The sequence below is a fragment of the Leptonychotes weddellii genome, chromosome 7 (genome assembly GCF_054177405.1).
Source record: "Leptonychotes weddellii isolate Sample4059 chromosome 7, ASM5417740v2, whole genome shotgun sequence".
Classification (NCBI taxonomy): domain Eukaryota; kingdom Metazoa; phylum Chordata; class Mammalia; order Carnivora; family Phocidae; genus Leptonychotes; species Leptonychotes weddellii.
Genome location: NC_138375.1, coordinates 8,077,811 through 8,102,472, shown reverse-complemented (window position 1 = coordinate 8,102,472; position 24,662 = coordinate 8,077,811). Strand labels below are relative to the sequence as shown.

The 24,662-nt window shown below is 39.7% G+C and overlaps 1 protein-coding gene across 6 annotated transcripts in view; it reads left to right on the top strand.

The window, feature by feature from the left end:
- CTNND2 (catenin delta 2) overlaps window positions 1–24,662 on the top strand; it is an 864,616-nt gene that overhangs the window by 466,683 nt on the left and 373,271 nt on the right. For all 6 annotated transcript variants that reach the window (XM_081825896.1, XM_081825895.1, XM_081825891.1 and 3 more), the window contains one exon: window positions 15,222–15,394. In XM_081825896.1, coding sequence (XP_081682022.1) covers window positions 15,222–15,394 — 173 coding nt within the window. The remainder of the gene's footprint in view (window positions 1–15,221; window positions 15,395–24,662) is intronic.

Genomic DNA, 24,662 nt, shown 5'->3' with positions numbered 1-24,662 from the left:
TTACATATTTTTCAACCATAGTGGTTGAGGCTTAGGAATAAAAGTGCTATGAATTGAAATGAGCTTCACTTTAATAAATCATAAAATTCTCTTGACTTAGTTTAATAAGATACCACAAAAAGCCAAAAACTAAATCATTAAAACATATGTCACCCTGGCAATTTCTGCATCGGAAATCACTGGAGCATTTTATTTCTTCATTTAAAAATATAAAATTTCCGGGCGCCTGGGTGGCTCAGTTGGTTGAGCGACTGCCTTCGGCTCAGGTCGTGGTCCTGGAGTCCCAGGATCGAGTCCCGCATCGGGCTCCCTGCTCAGCGGGGAGTCTGCTTCTCCCTCTGACCCTCCCCCTCTCGTGTGCTCACTCTCTATCATTCTCTCTCAATAAATAAATAAAATAAAAAAATTAAAAAATATATATATATAAAATTTCCTTGAATACCCACCAAGGTTTGTTATTTAAAAGAAAGATACAAGAATAAGATAACATTCTGATCTTGAAACCATTAAATTTACACATTAGTTCACTTTCTCTACAATTTTTATAGTACCACTACTCTTAGGAAAGCATCATCACAAATATCTAGATGTATTTAAACCCATAGGCGTCCCCTCAATAAAACTCCTAAAATAAGATGCATGATTTGTAGCATCCTTGTCCTCTGTATTTTATATTTCAAAATGTAGAATTATTATTTCTCTCTCAGAGTCAATAAATGTATCTCCCTTATAGGGGTGGTTGCAGTTAGAATTATATTTAATTAATATTTGAGACACATGTACTTACTTTGTTCAAGTAAGGAAAGCAGAGATAAAATAGTGTGTCTTGAGAGAGGAGGTGATATTAGATCACATTTTTCATATAATAATAGAGAAACATATTCTATTGTGAGTTTAGGAGAGAGGATAACCTTCAATACCCAGAAGGTGCAGAAAAAAGAAGGAAAATGTAAAATAAGAGGCAAACCAGTTAATATAGAAGGGATGAACACACTACACTACAGAACTAACACACTACAGTTGAGCGCACTGAATTCTTTGAAAAGAATAAAAATTCAAGTTTGTAATAAGCAAAGATAAAATAATTATGTGATGTTTATAAGGGACACACTTACATTAATGAAATAAATGTTGAAGTTAAAGAGCAAAGTAGCAACAGCAAATACAACAAACACAAACTGGGATCGGGAAGAATTTGTGAGATGAAGTGGAGTTTAATGCAGAAGCCCTAAGCAGGGTCAAAGAGGAGTTATCTAAGTGAAAATGTCTTGGCTTATAAAGATGCAATACACTCATACTAACGAAGTAAACATGATGCACCAAACAAAATAGTGTCTGGATATTAAAACAAAAATTATTAAGAATGAAAGGAGAAATTGATAAAAAATACTATTGCGAACATGCCAATAATGCACATGTCTCAGAATCAGACAGATTACTGGAAGAAAAAGATGCATAAGTTGGAATAAATAATTAACAAACCAATGTAATAAATGTATCTAGAAAGTTAAATCCACTGAATTATAATATATATTTGTTATATATGTCCAGGGAATATTTATTTATTTATTTATTTATTTAAAAGATTTTATTTATTTATTTGACAGAGAGAGACACAGCGAGAGAGGGAACACAAGCAGGGGGAGTGGGAGAGGGAGAAGCAGGCTCCCCGCAGAGCAGGGAGCCCGACGCGGGGCTCGATCCCAGGACCCTGGGATCATGACCTGAGCTGAAGGCAGTCGCTTAACCAACTGAGCCACCCAGGCGCCCTGTCCAGGGAATATTTATAAACCTTGATCAGCTGTGGGGCAGTAAAGAGAACCCCAAAAATTGAAAAGTGTAGAAAGGTCACATTCTTTAATAATAATCCAGTAAAATTAAAGGTAAATAAAATGATAAAATATATTCACATTAAAATTAAGAAACATGCATTTAGATCTACTGAATCAAAATAGCAATAAAACAGAAAATTACATACTATTTAAAAAGCAAATAATGTAGCAGTATTTTATAATGAAAACATAGGGGTATGGGGAAAAAATTACTTTCAGAATAAATCTTAACTTTATTATTAAAAACGAAGACAAGGTAAAGGAATGTTGTACTCATTTTGGGGAAACCTTAAAAAGGGCTGAATTAAACCAAAAGAAACTAGGAAGATGGGACTAATAAAAGTAATGTGGAGATAAAATAATATAAAACAAAAGAGTAGAAGAGATAAATAAAGTGATAGAAGGAATAAATCTATGAACTTTTAAATAACTTTAAATCAACTAATAATCCTCAGCTTTCCTAATTGAGACACTGTGCTACACGTGAGAGAAATGGAATGAATTTTTAGTGTTCACTTTTGTTTTCCTGTAATACATGTTCAAAATTTACCTACAAAAGACGTAGCTTTGTTACAGGAACATTAAATACTCCAGTAGGGTTTTTTTTTTGGAATGTATTTGGCAACTGCTGAATTTATGTCTTTCAGAAAGATTAGTTACTTCATGTTTTTATGTACTGGATTATCTTTTTGAAGACTCATAGGATTTTAGTTGATTATTTTTCCTGCATGCCCCTGCCTCCTTGTTTGAGATAGGAAAAGTAACAAAGCAAAACAAACAGGTGATAAAATCACCACCCACACGTTTTATGCCAAAGGATCTAAACCACGGTGAAATGCAGAATATTGTTATTCTTACATTTATTCTTAACATTTTCAGAGTCACTTTGAGACTGAACTAATTAAGTAAATTTTAGGAAATTAATTTAAAAATACTGAGCAGGTAACTATCACTTTAGGGATCAATGATGAGTAATTTTAATTGTTTAGAAGGTCATAAAATAGAAGTCTCAATGGCTTTTGTATTTGTATCAGGGTCCAGCTGGCAAACAGATTCTACTCAATAGAGTTATACTGAAGAGAAGTTAATTCCGGGACTATTTACAAAGGAGAGGGCAAGATTAAGGGAATGCAATGTCTGGGGAGGTACTTGGGTAGCAGCAACAGAGGGAAGCCCTTACCACCATCGGTCCTGAAGGAAAAGTCCAAGGAATAGTACCGGCAGAGTCAAGAGGCATGGCAGGAGCAGAAGAATAAACATCCTAACCTCTCTCCTCCCGCCTTCTGATGCCCTCGTGCCTCCTATTGACCGAATCCGATCATAAGCCAAAGAGCAAGGGACAGTCTACTTGGAGAAAAGGGCAGAGAACGACTATGCAGAGCAAAGCAAATAAGCAGCAAGACATCCCATTAAGTAGTAGAACAGCATACCATGTTTATGTTCTTGTTGGATAAACTTAACACATAGATAGGTAGTGACTTTTTTGACACATCTCATATAATGAGTGCAAGCCCATCAGATTCGGAGTCCCTTGTTTTGGTGATTATTTGATGGGTTCCTTACTGGAACCGACATGAAATAGCTAAAGTTAAATTGGACCTGACACACTGCCCTTGAGAGCCAGTCTCTTAGTCCTCACTCAAAACAACATTAAATACAATCTAAAACCAGCTTGAAAGAGCACTAGAATGACAACCAGTCTCAGCCCCCAAGCACACAGTGTTTAATTTGCTGTGTTTAAAAGCTTTTGTTATTTTTCTTTCCACAGTCTGATTAAAATAAATTTGAATCTTAGTAAATCCATCCTCTTGACCCTAAGGCAAGCAGTAACTGCTCTGCTATATTAACTGTAGTGTCATGTACCTATCAGTATTTTCCAACACTTGGCATTTTTTAAGAAGTGCTATAATAAACAGTATGTAAATCATGTGTACAACCTTTGCCATCCTGCCACCATTTCGTGACTGCCGGCTGTGTAATTTCAATTCTAACAAATATGTGTGGCAGAGTCACTGGGAGAATTGTTATTGCTTTGCTGGGGAAAAAAAACAAGTTACTGATAGAAGCTTGGGGCCATTATGTTCTCACATAATGTACAGCTTGACCTGAACTGCCATGGACTAAGTACCTTGTTTAATCCATGCATCTTCGGAGATAGAAACTCAGAGATAAGGGTGATTATGTCTTACCCCAAAACTAACAAAAATACATGCCAGTCGAAATCAGAAATCGAATAGAGAACTTGGGAGAAAATGACTTACATGTTAACAGACAATGTTAATTTGCTTAAATATTGTATTTTGAAATAGTAATTATTTCTATCTGTAGCATATTGATAAATTGAAATTCCACCATGTTCTAGAAAATCCCAGCATTCAGGAGGAAAAGAAAACTTAGGAGCTTAATATATTCTGAATGTTATGATACAAAAAAGAATGTTATTCTGATTTTTCAAATCAGAACACATTCAAAAAATCAAGAATCAATCTTGTAGGTTACTATTCTGAGCAGATAGAATCCAAATAGAATAATCATATGTAGTTGGACAGAGGTGAATATATTATTTACTGTTGATTTACAATCTGTCGTTTTTATTTAATTGCTGTGCTTATACTTAATTGTTATGTAGTGAGAAAATCGTTGAGGGATGAAGTTATTAAGATATTATAAAATATAACTCCCTATATTTTTATGCAGTAATAATAGTAAAGGTGAGAGACATCCTTATGAAGTGAATACTTTCTTAATTCCTAGAAGCATGGCACCAAAGGATGCCAAAGTGGTTTGGGAGTATAAGGACTTTATAATAATTAAAATAATCAAAATGATAAGTATATTGATCATGTGGCTCGCAATATTGATATGCTCAGGGAAAGAGAACTGGTTTATCTTATTTTCTGTTATGGTAGAAACCAGTCCTTAGTTAGACCCAACATAGACCCTCTGGGTAGGGGTACAAGGTAGCCCATCCCGCCCTTGGAGTCAGAAGACCTGGATTTAAGTCCTGATGCTCACCCCATTCTACTAGTGGTTAAGGACTGTCACCTAGACTCTGGAGACCCCAAGTCTTTTCCTGGAAATGTACTTATTCAAGTTAGTTGAGTTCATCCTTGGATTGCTCATTTCCTGTGAAATCACTTCATCATATGCCTTTGGATTTTGAAATGCAAATGAGACAATCTCCTTTCCAGAAGTTTGTCATGGTTCCAAGTCTAAAGTTGTCTTTAGATACTATATGCATCCATTTGTTTCCTTTCAAAATTCACTCACACTCACTTCCTCCACTGCCTTTGGTGTTGTAGGGCCAATAGGGAGTTAAGAGTAGCAGAAATGGAAGATAGGAGCAAAAGTCAAGGGAAAACACCCAGGTGGCACACAGGACATAGTAATATCCTCCTAGAAGCTATAATTGAATTGCCCTTCTAGATGCTACCTCTACCTGGTTTTCAACTAATGTTCAATTTCTTTTTCTTTGATTTCCTTCTATCACATAGATGTTTAAAAGGCATATCTTTTCCAAAGAAGCAAATATAGGAAGTGAAGGGATTGACAAAGGCATAAAGTACCAAGTGTTCCTTCTCCATCCCTGAAGCAAGAGAGAACATAATGCGAATTTCTCATTAAAAACATCATTCTCAGGGCGCCTGGGTGGCTGTCGGTTAAATGTCCAACTCTTGATTTCAATTCAAGTCTTGATCTCAGGGCTGTGAGTTCAAGCTCTGCTTTGGGCTCTGTGCTGTGCACGGAGCTTACTTAAAATAAAATTTAAAAAAAAAATCATCTCCACCTGTGTTAGTAGGGTGTCCTGGGATCAAGCACAAAGTTTAAAGCCTGATGGAATTTTTAATAAAAAAAAAACAATTGAGTTTTGAAATTGTCAAGGCACCACAGGTGCCCAGAACACAAATATGAGGATCAAACAAAAGCTGTTGAAAGTGAAGAAAGGATCAGAACTCACATGAGTGTGAGAAAAAGTAGAGGGTCTGAAAGCTCCCATGAGAAAGTCAGAGCAAGCACAATTTTCCTCAGGGGACAGTGGAAGAAAGGGTATCCTGGTGATACCTTGTGGAGACATCTTGTGGGATTCCCCCAGAACTTAAAACATTAAAACTGCCCAGGATCAAACAAGTCACTTCAACAGCAACTGATATAGTCTATTCTTCATTTGCTGGGTTTTTACTGAAGCCCTACAGACACAGGTGGGTGTTATAGTCATTCATTTTTAAATGTATAGATTAAATGCTTATTAAAAGCAGCACAGAGAGTCTCTGCCCTTGTGGCATTTCCACACTAGTCAGAGAAGGCTGAAAGCAAGCAATCTGAATACTACAAGGTCAAGTACATAATTGCTATAAGCAATGACAAAGTCAGCAAGAGGTGGAGTTAGAATAGGGTTCTCAATGTGTACTTGGGAATCCTGGGGGATCCTGAGGCCCTTTCGGGGGACCTGAAAAGGCGTGAATTTTCACAATGATCCTACAAAGTTACTTGCCTTTCAGTGCTCATTCTCACACCTGAGGGTGAGAGAGTCTCAGGAGCAGAGTTAGCAGAGCTTTCCAGAAGCTGCATGTTGCGCGGTGGCATCATTGCCATTTGGTTTTAAACATTTTTTTCATTTTTAAAGCAGTAAATAGCATTCTATAACACCCATATAAATAAAAGCTCTTTGTGGTCCTCAGTGATTTTAAGAGCATGAAAGTGCTATGAGAACTCTAGTTTTGAGACAATAATCAAAGGGTCCAGGAAGACCTCTGTTTGAGAAGATAATTGGATCAGGGACCTGAACAAAATGCACAGGCAAGCCACGCAGATTTCTAAGGAAAAGTCCGTGAGTTGTGGCAAATGAAATGCTGGTTCTTTAAGTGAGTATATTCCACAAATCAATTACAGTGTTTTCAGGGTTCAGCTTTTAAATTTTGTTTTCTTCTGAACTGATTTTTTTTATTTCTTTTCACAATTATTGATAATAAGAAATATGAATCTATTATCTTTAGACAATTAATTTATGAAGAAATACGAATAATGCCTTTCCTCTCTGTGCTACATTAATTTTTTAAATGGTAAATAATCTGAAAATAAAACTTTACAAGGAAATAGTTGGAAATTGTAATGAGCTATAAAAAATACTGTTCTGTGATTATAACATCATGTAAAATCCCATGCATAATAATATTCTTGAGCTAAAGTCATACATATGGGCACCTGGGTGGCTCAGATGGTTAAGCTTCTGCCTTTGGCTCAGGTCATGATCCCAGGGTCCTGGGATCGAGTCCCGCATTGGGCTCCCAGCTGAGCCTGCTTCTCCCTCTGCCTCTCTCTCTCTCTGTCTGTCTCTCATGAATAAATAAATAAAATCTTTAAAAAAATGGTTAAAATAAAGTTATACATTTGAAGTTCATTTCGTGATAAATGTCATTTTGTTCATTTCCCTCTATTGTACACAGCTGTAAAGAAACTAGGTGAGTTATTGCATAGTGTGAATGCGGTAACGACCTTCTATTTATCCATATACAATAGTCAGACTTGAAAAATACCTACTAATTAAGTCAATAGCATTGGTTGAATCTAAATCAGCTTAAAAACTAAGTGAGTACTTATCTAATCCTGGGACCACTAGAGTTTTAATTTTCACATAAGGCATTACACATTGAAAGCAGGTGACCAGACAAAATTGATATTCTGCAGACAGACTTAGAAATGAAGTATAGAAACACACCTGCCCATATAATAGCCACATCACTCGGAGCTGCCTCGCATAACAAGCCTCGTGAGCTTTTTCCCTTGGTTAATTTTAGGAATGGTGGTTGGACTTAACTACTATTTTCAGTGAAATTCCTCAGTGAAACTCCTACTTATGAGCTGTTAAAGTTACTAATGAAGACAATAGCCAGTTTAACACCACTAGCCACCTCTTATTCCAAGTAAGTTTAAACTGATGAATTTATCCAGAAGCCGTAAAGAAGAAATGGCCACTATAAATGAAAGTGATTAGTAATTAGTTCAATTTAAACAAAAGTCAAGGGGCGCCTGGGTGGCTCAGTCACTTAAGTGACTGACTCTTGGTTTCGACTCAGGTCCTGATCTCATGGGTTGTGAGATGGAGCCCCATGTTGGGCTCCATGCACAGCGGGAAGTCCGCCTGAAGATTCTGTCCCTCTGCCCGTCCCCACCACTTGCTCTCTCTCTCTCTCAAATAAATGAATAAATATTTTTTAAAATAAATAAACAAAAGTCAATATTTTTACTTGCAGTTAGATATGACTAAAGTGCTTTGAGCTTATTAAAGTCAGTTTGGTAATCTGACAGCTTTTCTCATTGACAACTATTCTCATTGATTTTGTGACCTTTAACAGCCCACTTGTATATGTAATTTCCACCAACTACTTCTTTTATTCTAATGCAATATTTTCTATAAAAAAAAGATTTTCTCTTTCTGTTTATTTGATGTTGCTCTAAAAATTTACACTCATTTAAAGCACAATAATGCTTAACCTTCAAATCTTTTTTTTTTTTTTCTTTTTGGGATAGAGCGAGCACATAATGGTGGGTGGGGAGAGGCAGAAGGGGAGGGAGAGAATCCCACGTGGGCTCCCTTCCCAGTGTGGAGCCTGACACAGGGCTGGATCTCATGACCCTGAGATTATGACCTGAGCTGAAATCAAGAGTCAGATACTTAACTGACTGAGCCACCCAGGCACCCCAACCTTCAAATCATTCTTTTAAAAAAAAATGATTTTATTTATCTATTTGTCAGAGAGAGCACAAGCCGGGGGAGCAGCAGAGGGAGAGGGAGAAGCAGGCTCCCCACTGAGCAGGGACCCCAACGTGGGGCTCGATCCCAGGACCCTGGGATCATGACCTGAGCCGAAGACAGCCACTTAACCAACTGAGCCAACCAGGCGTCCCAACCTTCAAATTATTCTTAACCTTCCACAGAGACTGGTTAGCAAGAGCATGGAAATGAATGCAGATTCTGTCAGTTATAAATGTATGTGAATCTTGCTGGCATTATTTTTCATGGTCTGCATAAAGATAAGTTTCTATTATCATTTTGACAGAATCAATTTAACCTAAGAGTAAGTGTTTCTAAGTTTCCTGACAAATGTACATCTAAACAAAGCTGCCAGTCCAGGGTCCAGTCCTGAAAATGTCCCTCGGTTGGTATGTTTATTATTCCTTTGACAATCCTGAATTAACAGCCTCAACAAACCGTTCATGGGGTCCCTGTTTGAGGCATTGCCTAATTCTAATAGTTTATCTTAGTGCCTTCTTGTTAGTAGCACTTTTTTCTTTAATGGTAAAAATGATCCTTTGGAATTAAATCGATAACTTAATTACCCCTTAGAATCCCTGTCTTATTCTTGCGGTTTCAACTCCCACTATTGGTGACCCTGGCAGCTACATCTCTGTCCTAAAATTTCACTTACAATCAAACTCTGATCTCGGAAATTACATAAGACCTAGGAAGATTAAGTTCGTCAGGTGATGTTTGAGCCAGCATTAAAATCAAGCCCTTTCTAACTACATAAATCCCCACCATCTCCTCCAACTCTGTAATGTAAAAAGGAAGCCCATCTTTCCTCAAAACATCAAGGCTGCAATACACACCAACTTTTCTTCTTTGGAATGCCACATCATTGGGAGTTTCTGTTTTCCCACACTCATCTGTGAATATTTGTTGGCTTCTAGGACAGGGGCTCGACTGAAGCGGACCAGAGTTCGCAAGTCCCAGTAAATCACCTTAACCCTTGTAGAAAGAGAAGGCATGTGCCTGATGATGACAACGGGGTCCTGTGTGTGGGGTTTTCTGGAGGAACCTCCCAAGCTCCCGCTGCAGTGCTCCCAATCAGCCAAACTACGGAGTCATTTGGACCCTCTTTCACTCCTGCCCACTTAGTCACTAAGTCCCCGTGAGCTTTTCTTTTAAAATGTCTCTTAACTGTGCACCTTTCTGCCCCTTCCTAAAGTAGCCACCAGTTAATATTTCCTCCATTACCGTGGGTTTCCTTTCTTTGCACTGCAGGAAATCCCTGGTCCTAGTCTCTCCAGTATCTGAATAGAGCCCTGCTGCCTTCATTGTAAATGTTCAGAATTCTGCTTCCATCCTATTATCCTGTGTAATATTGTACAGATCTCTGTTAAGTCATTCAGATTCCTCAGAGTCTGGTCTGTTCAGAGGGTTAAAGCAGCATGGTGGGGGCAAGGTGAATTTTCTTTGAGCTATCAGGCATCAGGGCAGGCTGCACGGAGGAGGTGACATTTAAACGGCTCTTTAAGACTAAGTTTTGAGGTTGACAGAGAAAGGAATTTCAGGCTGAAGGGACAGAGAGAACTTTTGCTTTCTCATCTCTTGGCTCTGACAACTAGGTTTTGTTCGGTTTTGTTTTTAATTTTAAGTAGGCCATTTTAATGATCTATGCCTCAAATGTCTCATTTGTAAAATGAAAGCCCACGAGGTGTTGAGGGAAAACGTTAAGTGATATATGGCACAGTACTGTAATAAGGTTTTCAGGACAAACAAATCCCAATCAAGGGTTTATTATGATCAGACCATGAGGCTATGTAATTAGATAATTAGATACTAATACTAAAAACTGACATTTGTAAAGCAGTTTATATTTTTCCAAGCGGGTTCACATCCATTATCTCATTAGGTGCTCAAATTTGCCCAGATTGAAATTTGTAGAGGCAGAATGATGGAGTGTGGTTAAGAACACATGCTCTGAAGCCAGAGGCCTCACTTGCATGCAGCACACTTGTCTGGTTCGACCCTCAGTCCCGTTGACATAAAGGGGGATGGTCACACCTTCTTCACTGGGTCCTTGTGAAGATGCAGTGAGCTAACGGATATCAGCTGCTCTGGATGGCCCCTGGAACTTAGCAAGTACTCAGTAAAGGTCAGCTGGTATTACCGGCCCTTCGCCGTCCTCATCATGTCCCTTTCATAAACATGGAAGTCTACTAAGTGTTCTGGTCCTGGATTCCTTTCCCCCCAGCCATTGGCATGCTTGTGGCCTACATAATGACTTAGCAATGCCACATGGTAGGCCTCTGGCCTTTCTGCACTATTGCAAAGTATGTAGTTGAATGAAGGTTCACTGTTTTCTGGGACCAATATTTAGCTAAAGCAGGCAAAAATTAGCAACTCCAGAAGAAGTCTCTTTAAACCTGTGCAAACAGAATAAGAGTGTATAATCATGAAAGCTCTAGAATTTCTAGCTCAGTTAAGAAGAAACAGACGATATATTATAGCGTATACGTTAATACGATCTGTGAGTCTGAATTTTTATGTAGAAAATTAGCCTTTCAAGCTTTCTACCTGCTGAGGCTGATCTCTGTCCCACTGATGGCAGACAGCAAGCTTCCCCGGCCAAAACCCGGAGCCTGTAAGGAGAGGTTCATTGGAGAAGCCCGAGACATAAAGATTTCTCCTACAAACAAGTTATCTTCTCTTTAGGGGAGACTTTTTCAACCTTAAAATACCGGTCTGTGTATAGGACTTAATGCTGCTTGGATGGCAAACGGCAGCTACTCCTGGATTTGGGGATAGAAGATGAGGATCTGAGTCTCATCTTCACTTTTTCCAAGTGTATGACACTGGCTGACCGACCACTCAGCCTCTCCACACTTCTGTTTGCATTTCTGAGAAATCATGAAAAAGACTCCAGGATAATTTTTTTCGCAGGTTGCTATGTGGTCTCTAGTCAACTGATGAATTAGCAGACACACTGAGATATTATTGAGATACTGACACTACACTCAAAATACATGGCTTCAGTATCTTTCTAGGATCCATGGCAGGTTTTATGCCCCTCAGCAATGTTGTTCCCTTAGACTTTCTCCCCTCTGTCTAGCTGGGACTATTGCGTCTTGATCCTAGATTATACACTCTTATTCTGTTTGCACAAGGAATCCTATTGAGCAGACCCCTGGGCTCAGCTTTGAGGACCATCCCATGATGGGGAAGGTCCATAATGGACCAGAATGGACAGAGAGATCAGTCAGCATAGAGATCTGGAAGCATACACACACCAGAGGGTAACTGTTGCTAGGACATGGTGATCCACTGTTGCTCATAGTTCAGGTTTCCTCTGGAACAATTAATTACACTAAAGGCAACATTCCGTTTCCCTGGGTGGAATTTTAAAGCCCAGTCTCTTCTCTCCTCAACTTAAGAAACCCTCTTCCACCATCCTCATCCCGCAGCAGATACGCTTCATATCCTCACGACTGTGGTCTAATATTACCTCTAGCCCAAGCCTCTAGCCAAGACTTGATGGAAAGTCAAAAGTTCTGGAGGAAAAAAGTCATAATTTAAAGCCCAAGACTGTAAACGCTTTCGAAACCTCTGGAAAATTTGTATTTTCTACCTCAGTGCACAATAATGTTAATAAAGGTAATCAAGAGTTAGTTATATGTAAATTTTACTTCCATTATAAAGTAATTAAGGATTATCCTATAATTTTAACCTTTTCATATTCTCATATAGCTTTGTTCTCTAAAATTGGAATGAATAAATGCTATTCATTTGAAACCTAGTGAGCAATGGAAATCATTCTAAAAGGCATGCAGTGTTTTGGCTATTATCCTGACTGTTTTGCCCTTGCCAGGTGATATGTCAGTGCTGTAATATTATGATACATTGCTCATTGTTGCAATTACCTTTGTCAGACTGCATCTAGGTTTCATGCTTGAAATGTGTGAACAAAATAATGGGATAGAGAATCTTGGTTTGTTTTTGTTGAGTATTGATCAGATACATGACTGATTCTATAAAAGATGAGCAGATCTGATTATTTATGATGTATATTTCAGGAGCACATAAATCACATTTTTAATTGAAATCCCTTTGAAAAAGGACTTTAAATTGCTACCATAAGACCCTGCATGGAAAGCATTTGTAGGTTTCTGGTGATAATTCTATGAATCTATTCAGAATTTACAAAATTGTAGGACTTGCTAACTACAGAGGCAAGTAAGTTCCTCAGGGCAGAGTGATGCAGTCTTCTTAAAAGGCAAATAACCAGGACACATAGTTCTCTTGCTTTATAGATTATGTCCAACTATTGGGGTGCCTGGGTGGCTCAGTTTGTTAAGTGTCTGCCTTCAGCTCAGGTCATGATCCCAGGGTCTTGGGATGGAGTCCTGCATCAGGCTCCCTGCTCAGCGGGGAGTCGCTTTTCCCTCTCCCTTCCCCCCCCCCCCGCCCTGCTCATGCTCTCTTGTTCTCTCTCTCAAAAAAGATGTCCAACTTTTTACAAGAAATTGAAGATTTTACTTTACTTTATTTCATTTTACTGACATTTCCAAAAGTCTGTGCACTGTTGTATCTGTTTCAACTTTCAGTACCCTGGAGATGTGCTATCATGGGGGAGGGGGCATGGCCAAGGAAAGCCATCACCTCAGGGTAGAAAGAAATAGCCAAAAGAAGTCTCAGGGGGAAGCTGCCCATTGTCAGGTAGAGTGGGGACCACTGACTTTAAAAGGCCTTTGCTCTTTCAGCAGAGCTCACTCTCCTCCACTGAGCTGTGATCTTCAGTAGGGTAGTGTTCCAGGGGAAAGCCTTTGGCCACAGTTTGTTACTGGTCCCCCAGTACCTCTCTCTTCTTCCTCCTCCTTGCAGTTAGTCACTGTCTGCCCCTGCCCCCATCACCCCAGCTCCTCTTCCTCCCACAGGCTCTCCTATATCTCAGCCTACCCCTCGCCTAGGCATCGTGACTCTGTCTGTCTCTGTGCCTCGAAGTTTCCCCAGCAGCAGTGGGGACAATATGTTCCTGGCATCCACAATGAAACTTTGACTGCACTCCCCATAGAGACATCGTATTTCTGGTGATTAGGCCTATAATACCATCAGTATGGATTAAACGATTTTTTGCAGGCTATTGCAAACTTCACCATCTGGTATATACTGTTTGCTTGGAACTCTATTTTCTAAATTACAAGAAGAAGGATTACAATTGTACTTTTGTTATGCCCTTCATGATGAAATTGGGACTGGATGGGAACATTTTTATATCCTTGCTTGACTTTTTTCCAGATTTCAAAATACCCAGTCTTACCTGTATTAGTTAATTGGCTTATTATTCAACATCCAGTGGTGAGAATGTATGTTTGCATTGTTCAGAAGCCTCACCGGGGAATTAGAGGGAAGGTGGGGGAAGTTCTTAAATGACAAACGTTACAGGAACTGATGCTTTTTTAAGGAAGACACGTTATTTTTATACAAAAAAGAAAAGGCCTATTGCATGTCAAATCTGTGGTCTCATTTGAAAGAAAGCCATGTTATAGTCCTGAAAAGAAAGAAGTAAGGAACTTGAAATTTGCCCACATTTATTAGAAATGATACTGTGGTCTAAAACAGCCAACGAGGGAGATTAAGGACCGGGTAATGATTATACCATAGTCTATGTGTATATAATTTTGCTCTTTCAAAAAAAGAAGTGACTTTGCACTACGGTTAAGAGAGCATGAGAAAGCTTGGGTTGCCAAGTCCTTCCCACCCGACTCCCTCTGCTCACCCCAGACCCCTCTCAAGCCGCACAATGGGAAATAACAAGTGCATGCACTCTTCCTACTTCTCTGAACTCCCAAAGTGAGTAGGAAATGTGATTAAAGAAATTTGCTTAAATAGACAACAGGCAGACTCTTGCGAGGATCCCATCTAAACAGAATGGAAGAAAATAAAGCACAGTCTCTTATACAAAATATAATTAAATAATAAGGCCCGGCACTGATTCTCATTTCTCCATCACTTGTAATATCAGTCACATTAGCAGCACCAACTTTAACACTGTATCCTCTCATTGTTCTCCTACTGTGATGGCAGAGATAACCAACAGTCGGATATCAAGTGAGATCAGGGTGAATTCTACATTGTTTGAAGACCTATTAATATTTTAAACATTGTCTATTCTTCAGGCATTGAGGTATTACATCACTATACGATACAATTTGCCACTGATGGGAAGGTTTCGAGTGTTTTAGCATCTTGATAATTAAGTAGGCGATATAATTATATTGACACAATTAACATGAACCAAAAGATAGACTTTTAAATTATTTCAAATGTTTCTGATATTGTGTAATCCAAAAATAACTGCTGGATTAACTAATTTGTCTCAAAAGAAATGTCTCTATGTAGGTCAGGATGAGATCATTTGAAAAAAACTACTCTTTTTGAGAACTTTTAAACCGCCAAAAAAAAAAAAAAAAAAATCTCATTTAAGAGCCGGAGTCAAATTATATGGTCATTTTAGTTCTCAGAATTCAAAGCATAGATGGCTGGAATCGTGTGCGTGTGATAATTCTAGGCTACTCTCAATAAATAATACATGTCATTTCTGCTTCAGTGGGGCTGTCACTTACTGCTCTAAATGACTTTCAATGCAGGGCCCAGCCTGCTCTCCCAGAGTGCACTTCAGCTCAATTCCAAACCTGAAGGGTCCTTCCAGTATCCGGCCAGCTACCATAGCAACCAGACCCTGGCCCTGAGTGAGACAGCCCCTTCGCAGCTCCCCACCCGAGGCACGCAAGCCCGAGGTGCGGGCCAGACCTTCAGCCAGGTACGTGTGGGGATGCGCGCCTCTGCTGTGTTGGTCCCTGGGCTCCGAGGGAACAGGTGGGGAGCAGGGCTGTGAGCCGCCTGTGGTGTTCCCTCCTGCCTTTCTTAGGCATGCCCCATAACTTAGGAGAGATGCCTCCAGGGCTGTGAGGGAAGGACATGAATAATAAAATATGATTATCGAGTAACACTGAATTGTAGATCTTTGCTTGAGGAGTGTCTGTGAATCACTCGGGCTGTATCCGCTTTGTACGTGCTGATCTCCGTGAATGTGTGTCTAGTTACTATTCTGTGTCTCTATGGGACATAAATATGACATGCGTTCTGAGTTTGTGAGGGCACCTGGGACAAATTTTTTTCTCCTAAAAAAAAAAAATAAAAAGCATGAAGTTATTCTTTGGGCTTCTTCATATCAAGGAACGTAGCATTAATGCATAATCGAGTACACAGAACTCTTCCGAAGATAACTGACTTTAGAAGTAGTTACTCTTTGTCAAGTGTGATTTTGAAATGTGCCTGTAATTCTTTAAAGCGTGCACTTAGCCCTGTGGTTTCAGAGCACAGATTTATCAGGTGCCGTTAAGATCGGCTCTTGGTAAATGAAGTAGCTACTAACCTGAATTCTTTCTTTCAAGAAAGATGTAAATGTGGTTTACATGCTAATTTGGGGGTGCAGGCTATATTGGGTCGACCCACCAGAATTAATATGTTGATTGGAGGGCTATCTTGTTTTTTTAAGCTGGTTTAAATTTACTTTAATCTCTGTGTTTTTGCTCCTGGAATGAAAAACCCACAACCCTGAAAGTATCCCTATCAGCTGATGGGCTTAACTTCATGCTTTCTGCATTAATGCATAGTACCTCTGCCAGGAAGCCTTCCCCAGCCACTCTACCCATCCTGGGCTCCTTTAACAATCAGACCTGTCCATCGCTATCACCAGTTTGTTGTTACGATGCATCCAAGAATCTTTCCAATGAAATTAAAATCTGTTTGAGGGCAGGACTGTTTTTAGCCTCTATCAGCAGCCCCTAGCCATCCCCACGGCCCCCAAGAAATGTCTGCAGACAGGAGGCAAGGTGAGCTGGAATGGCATAGCACAGTCACCATGAGATGCTTATTTTTGGTGACATGGACACAAGTGAAGCATAAACTGAAAGGTATCAGTGCATTTCAATTATTAAATTATGGCCTCAGCAATGTACTAAAAATATGAGTACCTTCTTCAAGCAACACTCTTGTCCATCCGTGGCGTTGTGACTTTTATCTTCTTGTGATGCCAAGCTATAGGATATGTGAATAAGAGGGAGTGGTAAATAAAACATTCCACGGAGAACAATGGCTTGTTCCCCTGTTGTGGTCCAGTGTGGACCCTGGTTCAGTGCATCTGTTTGGATGGAGAATGGAGGTGTGTGGGGCTTGAGAGGGATGGGCCCTGAAGTCACTGAGGGCAGGTCACATACACAGAGGCGACCCCTGGAACTCAGTACTGTTTCCCAGATCCAGGATCACTGTTCTATAAAAGCACCGGTCTGTCTTACCTCCCTTAAAGAAATGTGAAGGGATCTGTGAGGGAATCTCTAAAACTGGTTTTTAGTTTATTAGAAAAAAAATTGTATGTACAAATATACATGCATTTATCATAAACACAAAATAGTCTTTATTGCTTCATGACAGAAGAACATTATATGATATTTGAAATATTGGGTGTTATTAGCATAGGAAATATCGTTAGATTTTTTTAAATCTCATTTTACTTTATTAAAAGATGAAATGGAAGTGATACGATTTTATTCTGTAGGTTTAGATTTTTTTTCTCTCTCAAAAGCATCCTATTCTTGAAAGGAAGTATTTTTCTTCTTCTCATCTATACTGACTCTCTTTGACCATGATACACTGATTGTGGTAGAATACACATGATTTTGAATTCTTTGGAAGCACACAAGTGGATTAGAGCCCTTCTTTTATCCTTTTATCTGGCTATACATCTAGATCCAAGAGGCCACATTCAGAAATAAGGAATATTTTATATTCAAATTAACCTATGAAAGCTATGATTTTAGCTTTTACCAATTTCCTAGAACTTCTAAGACATATAGGTAGTAAAACAATAAAGTTCTACCTTTTTTTTTTTAAATCTTGAACTCACTTATTACTCATGTTTGGCTTTTTTTTTTTTTTTTCTAATATAAATATCTAAGGCTCCTGTAATTTGAGTTGAAAACATTGAATCAAATTTTTTTAAAAATCTGTATTCCCATAGCTGAGCATCATGGAAAATAGAAATGTCAATATAAAATGAAAAATCCGTTAACTTATCAGCTCATCTGTGAGCATCTTGTAAGCTCAATTCACACGTAGCTATGTAACAACTAGCTGTTAAATGTTACAGCAAAGCTTTCTTATAAAATCAATAGCTACCATTTATGGAGCATGTGGAAGTAATCTGTTTGACATGCATCCTCTTACTCAGTCCCCACAACAGGGCTATATTAGCATATTGACACTTTAAAGATGGGGAGACTCCAGCTCATTGCATTTAGAGATGTTGCCACACACCATTTTAAGGCAGCAGTCGTGAAAATGGACACAAAGTCTTGACTGAAGTGAAGTCTAGTGATTCCAGCAGTGTTTCAGAGGTTTCCTTTTATTATTGACCAATTCAATTAAATTCATCAGTAGCTTGAACCTATTAACAGGTCTATACATGTGGACAAGCAATATGGCGGTTTATCTACTTCCGTGTTGTAGGAGTTCTTCTTGGAGCTAATTCTGTCATCTGCTAATTAGCATGGGAGTAAAATAGTAGAAGCTCAGAATGACAGGATGGGGCCTCACAGTAAAAGTCCGTTTTAAAGTTTAATCAGAAAGTGTAACAAAGTTGTAAAGATATCAAAGCTATGGAATTGAAGTCATCAGAGTTAATAGTTTGAAGACATCTATAAATGTTCTATTTCATGTTCAAGGTGATAACGTAAGTTCGAGGCGAAAGTGACTGGCATGCTCATTTACCCTGGCAGGTGTCTGGATGGAGAAGTCTGAACATTCAAAACAGGGGGTTGTTCTAATCCACTCGATGAACAGGATTGAGGCCACTGGCGAATATCTAAATCTTATTTATTTTACTAAGTGGTGGATCTTGGTACAGTGCTTTTAGCTTACTTTTAGCTTTCACGTGCTGCAGTATGAAAGGCATGTTTTCTTGAACACCCCATAGGACCTGTGACTTCCAAATAATGTCAGAGAAGGGTTGAACAAGTAAACCAGTAGGTTTATTCTGCATTTAGCATTATGCCTTGAAATTAGGGAGGCCACATCCCATTCCGATAACATCTCCCTTGTTCAGATCATCTTGGGATGATCCCTCTGTTCTAGTGGTTTTGCTGAGCCCCATGACACATTCTTTTCAACATTCCGAGTGGTATAAAAAGGTCATTTCTTTGAGGCTGGATTAATTTTTAGAATACCTTGTAGTTAGAAAGTGCCAAAAGGGCTAGCGAAGTTCAAATTATTGCCAGCAGATGCCAGACCAAGTTAATAAGGTCAATAACCAATCAACACGAAGGATTTTTTTTTTTTAGTCTAAAAAATATGTGTAATTCTAAATTAAAGCAAATGGTTTTCTGTCTGGCTCATAAATCATGTCAGAATGCAATTTCAAAGGAGTATCATGCATGTTCAAAGAATCTAATTTCAATTAAAATTAAAAAAAACTCTAGTTTATTCAACATAATAAGTATTTGTGGAGAGATCATCACCAGCATCACCAGGCTCCACACCAGGCCTCGGCAATACATGCAAAACCTACAATTGCCCCATCATATCAGTCCGCAGGTAAAACTATAAGGCGCAAAAGGTGCAACAAAATATTAATTCTCTGGTGTTACCCAAACTAGAATCCTTGAAAGTCATTCTCCTCAGACTCTAGGTTGAGTTCATGGGGCTGGAAGACACAGAAGGTAAGACCCTTCCCATCAGACCCCAAGGCCTTTATGGGAAGTAACAATGAGCCAATTTATGTTTATCCATTCCCCCCACCCTGCAAGCTCTGTGCCCCAGCCTCAAACAGGCTATGTAGGTCACGCCTCCTTCTCCCCCTCCATTCCCCCCTTCTCCCTCCAAGTTAACCTTGGCCTTTGTGTGACTCTCGTGAGGTCCCCCAGTTAAAATAGAGCTGCTTTTCCAGGTATATCTGTGTATCTATGGGTTATTCTATAATGCATCCAAGATGCTTTGTGTGCCTATTGCATGCCATGAGCTGTCATGTGTTCAGGATGAAGAAATAAAAGAAACGCAGTCCCCATCCTCAAGGAACCTAAATTCTAGCAGCAGCCATGAGAACTCAGAAAACCGACACCGGAAATAAGTAAATTACATAGTTTGTTAGAAAGTGATGATTTCTGTGAGGAGGATGTGATGCCAACCAGGGTAAGCAGGATCCAAAGTGCGGGATGGGGTGTGACCGGTGGGGCCTTGTGCAGAAGGTAACAGCCGGGAAAGACCTGAAGGCAGAGAAGAGAGGCAGCTAGCTGTATGGCGGTCCTGGGGAGAGCAAATGCAGTGGCTCCCAGATGAGGCGGCCTCGCATGTTGACAGAACATTCTGCAAGGAGGCCAAGGTGGCTAAAGCCCCGGGTGCAGGAGTTTTCGAAGGGTTGGGAAACCCAGTGGATTGTTGTGAGGATCTTGTCTTTTACTCGAGGAGGCGCAGCATGGCCTGACTTATGGGTTGACAGCATCATTCTGTCACATCACAGAAAACACCCTATAGTTAGTTGCAGATGAGTTTCTTCCCATCAGATGGCCTTGCTGCAGGAGCAGAAACCAGACACAGCTGATCTCCGTATTGCAAGTAACTGGCCCAGGGTTCACCAAGCATTCATCAGGCTCCTCCAACCCCAGCCTTATTCTGGATAATCCTTCTGCAGAGGTTGTGGGTAGAGAGCAGATCGAGAAGCTGGCTCTCCTCCAGGCTTTGTCTACTTCTGCTCACATAATGTTTCCTATGGATTGTATGAAATGCTGAATATAAGACTTCCGGCATAGAGGAACCACTCTAGATACGTTGGTCTCTCCCCTGTCCACACATAAAGTAGTCTCACCAAGCACTTCTTCCCTCAAAAAACCAAAAATAAGCAAAAGATACAAAAGGATGCACCTGTATACAGATACTGGCAGGAGCCTAAAGATTTTAAAACCACTCTCATGTCATTCAGCAGAACAGAAGTAGTATAAAGGTGTGTGCACATTTATAATCCTAGAAAAATGCCTGCTTGCTAAGGGAAATGAAGAATTGTATGATAGTTTTGCAAAATAAAACTGGAGAACAGTGGGTAGCCTAGAAAAGCAGTAAGCTTGTTCAGAAGCAACATTGCCCTTTCTTTGTGATCTGGCATTGACTTTTGTGTCTTAAAAGTGCTCATTTAGACTATATCATAATTATAAATATACCATCCGCTCATTGGTGCCCATGGCCGGGTGTTCTTTGAATTTGGAGCATCACTTAAATGGTGTAGTTTCACGTCAGGTCAGTGTGAAAGTCAAGGGGATGGAGAGCTCTGTGGATGGTGGCTCGGTGCACAGAAACCCACATGGTGCAAAGAGAAGCAAATCCCCAGTAAACACCTATGTATTGGCCGTGTAGCTGGGGTGACATCACTCCAGTTTGCTTCATTATGAGCGAAGTTGTTGTTTGGCAATACTTAGGAAGAGAAAAGTCACCAGTGAACTTGGAAAACACAAAATCACAGGGATGTATTTAGTCTAGAATATAGACAGTATGTAACATTTAGAGGAGAAATTGCGCCATTTTCTATACTTTCCTTGACATGTTTGTGGGGAATGGGCAGCTTATTTGTTTTTAAGATAGTTTTCAGATGACCACCTTTTGGAAATCCTTTCTCATTACTCTGCTTTAAAATCTTCCCCCTCCATTTTCTGTTTCCAGTATAAATATATATAATCTGGCTTCAGTAATTGAAACATCTCTCGTTGCAGGGAGGGTATGTATGTGTGTTCTGTACTAGAGTAGTTCCTCCTCTAAGGAAGTATTTGGCTTCTTAAAGTAAATACTGAATGAACCTCTTGCTGGAATAAAAGTTTCTTGTAGTTTATTTTTGCCAAGGCTTATTGAGTTTTTTAGGAAAAGTTGCCACTCAGAAATCCCTCCTTATATATTCTATAAGATAAATTTATATAAGACATGTCATTGTTTTCTTTTTCTGTTTTTTTTTCCCATTGGTAGAGGCTTTTTAAAAGAATTTTATTTATTTGGGGGGGGGGCGTGTGAGCAGGGGTGGGGGCGGGGGAGGAGCAGAGGGAGAGGAAGAGAGGGAATTTCAGGCAGACTCCCCACTGAGCAGGGAGCCCAATGCAAGGCTCAATCTCACAACCCTGAGGTCATGACCTGAGCCGAAATCAAGAGTCGGACACTTAACTCAGCCACCCAGGTGCCCCTCCATTGGTAGAGCTTTTTAATGGCCATATGAAATACTCTTCTGAATATTTATTGATAATGACCCTAATCATACCTTTATTTAAAGAGAGGGCAGAGGGTAGGAAAAACCATCACCCAGGATGCAAAAATCCATCCCACCCGGTTTGTACTAGTGCCTGGAAAACTCTGGGAAAATAGATCCACTAGCACCTCCTTCTCACTGCAGTGACAGGGCTGATAGGTTTGCAAGAGCACCCGCTCCCTCGCACGCTCTCTCTCTAATTGTGGGATACTCATGCAAAAAGAAAGCAGTGAGGGTGGTCTCCATTTTTGTCTCAAAGATTATAGCTCTTATGGCCCTTTTAATTGAGTTGTTCTCTTCTGGGGAAGGAATTCTTCCAAACTCCTTGGTTTTTCAATTAAGTTTACTTTGCTCTGGGCACTACCTTTCACTGTAGTACAAGGTCACCGCCAGGTAAACCCTGCCCTTCTGTCCTCATCCAGCAGTGATGACTCCAGGGACAGTGTGAACTGTGAACGGAAGCTGTCTCTTTATGTTTCATGTTAGCTTTTACCAAAACCAGTGCTCCTCAGGGGAATTGCTAGACAAGGCTCTTGATTATTTTATTTGGCTATTTCCAAAATCAGACCTTTCTCACAGCACGAGGGTTTTCTACCTTGGGACTTATTTTAAAGAATGGCATTCCTTCTAAAGTCAATTTCAAAAGAGAAGATACCAAATTGGGGGAGCAATGATTGTAGTGTTTAAGCAAGTGCATTTCATCCCAGGGAGTAAGTTCAAGGGCACAAAACTTATTTGGGAACGTAGATTCATTTTAATTGGGTTGCACTATAGGAACATTTCAGACAATAACTAAATGAGACTGTTTTGCATTCGGAGGCATGATTTCTTCTCATTTCCAAGTTGTGAGGGTAAAGGACTTCGTCCACCTGAGTGTGCAGACTCATTCTAGGAAAGTTCTACATGCTCTCAGGTGTTTTAATCAACAGCATGTAGCCAATATTTCTAAATCATGTTACCGGCTTGTTCTGGTTTAGAAATGGATTTCTTCGAAGATGTCATCTTAAAGCCATGTCCTGTTTTTTTAGTATTGAAAAGCTATTCAAGCTTCTTAACTCATCAAACAAATAGTCTTCAGTCATTGCTTTTATTTTCTTAGTTGCATTCTCTCAAACAGCCTCCCACCCCCTTGCTCATCCAATCAATGTCATCTCCCGGAGTTACTGCTCTTCCATGCCTGGACTGGCTCACCCTGTTGCCTCTGTCTTCCTTTGAAACACGCTCTCCAGCTTTGCCTCTCGTGACACTGTTTTTGCCCAGGACCTCCTTAGCCACCACAACCAGGAATATCTGCGCCATGAATTATTAGCTTCACCAGTCTGATGGTAATCCCAAGAAAATGAAAGCGATGGAGACAGCTGGTGGGGGAACAGACAGCTGACCCCCCAGTCATCAGGCTCCCTCGGGGAAGCCATGGAACAGGGAGTCCAGTTGCCCATTCCTGACAGCGTTGGCCCAGCTGCCCAGCATTCTGGGCAAATATTCCTCCTGACCCAGAGTTAGGGGCCTCACTGACAATTCCAGGAAACTTGGCAGGTCTAAATACATCTTCACGAGGACTGCCCATGAATCACAGACCTGCTTTATAAAATGTAGTGTTTACTGCAGTGACATGGCTTACTCATGATTTGAAGTCAAGGTTCATTAGACAGCCCAGGCTGTCAAGTCTTTTGTTAACTGGCTGCAGCATAGTGGGGTTTTGTGTGATTTTTGTTGGTTTTTTTGGTTTTGGGGTTTTTTTCTTTTTGTTCTTTTGTTTTGTTTTGTTTGTTTTGTTTTGTTTTTTGGTACTGCCCAGCCTCCCAAGAATGAGGATTAAATAAGTTTCTGAGTTTGGAGAATTATTTCCCCATGTCACTCCATGCCCCATCCCTACTCCGTAGACAGAAGGTAAAATGTGAAGGGATGAGGAAGCAGCTCTGCTCTTTGTTGAGGCCAATGCCACATCCTGGTCCAAGAGTGCCATATTTTCAGGGCCTCAGACTTCCAGAGAAGAACAATGTCTTAATTGTAGGCCTGGTATTATTCTGTAAAAATTACAATAGATCTCCAAAATAATGTCAAGGTAAAATATTTCACCTAAAGAGGATTGCAGAGAGGCCTTCAAGAACAGACTCCTCATTTGTACATGGAATATAGCAGGTGCCAGTTAATGCTTTATTGAGTGAGGGAATGCATTAATGAATGCATGGATCTTGAATACTGTTGGTTAATGAGTATTGGGAATAATGTATATATTGCCTAAGTGCTCATTTTAACTTTCTTTGTACTACACTTTGAAAATACATTCTCCCCTTAAACACTTTCATGAAATAGGTATAAATAGCACTCCACAATTACACAAGAGGCCTCAGTGTACACACACACACACATATGTGTATATATATATATGTACCCAAACTCACGCAAACATACAACATACAAATCACAACTATAGCATATTCTGAATTTGCCCCATCTGAAACTTATATGTAAACTATTATGCAGATGAAATATCTAGTTTATAAGAGCTTTGACAAGTTACGTGTATTGTTCATGTCTCATTTTTAAAAAATCCCTACATTTATTTTTTACTTGAGGTATAATATACATAAAGTATCCATTGGAACTGGAAGTAATGTTCCATTTTTCTCTTGATGAATTTCTGTAATGGGAAGCAAGGAAGGAAAGACATTTAGTGAACCCCAGACTCAGCCTATTGGAAACTATTTAATCAGAGTGTCTATTTGACAATGTTCTACTTCCTTGTTAATTT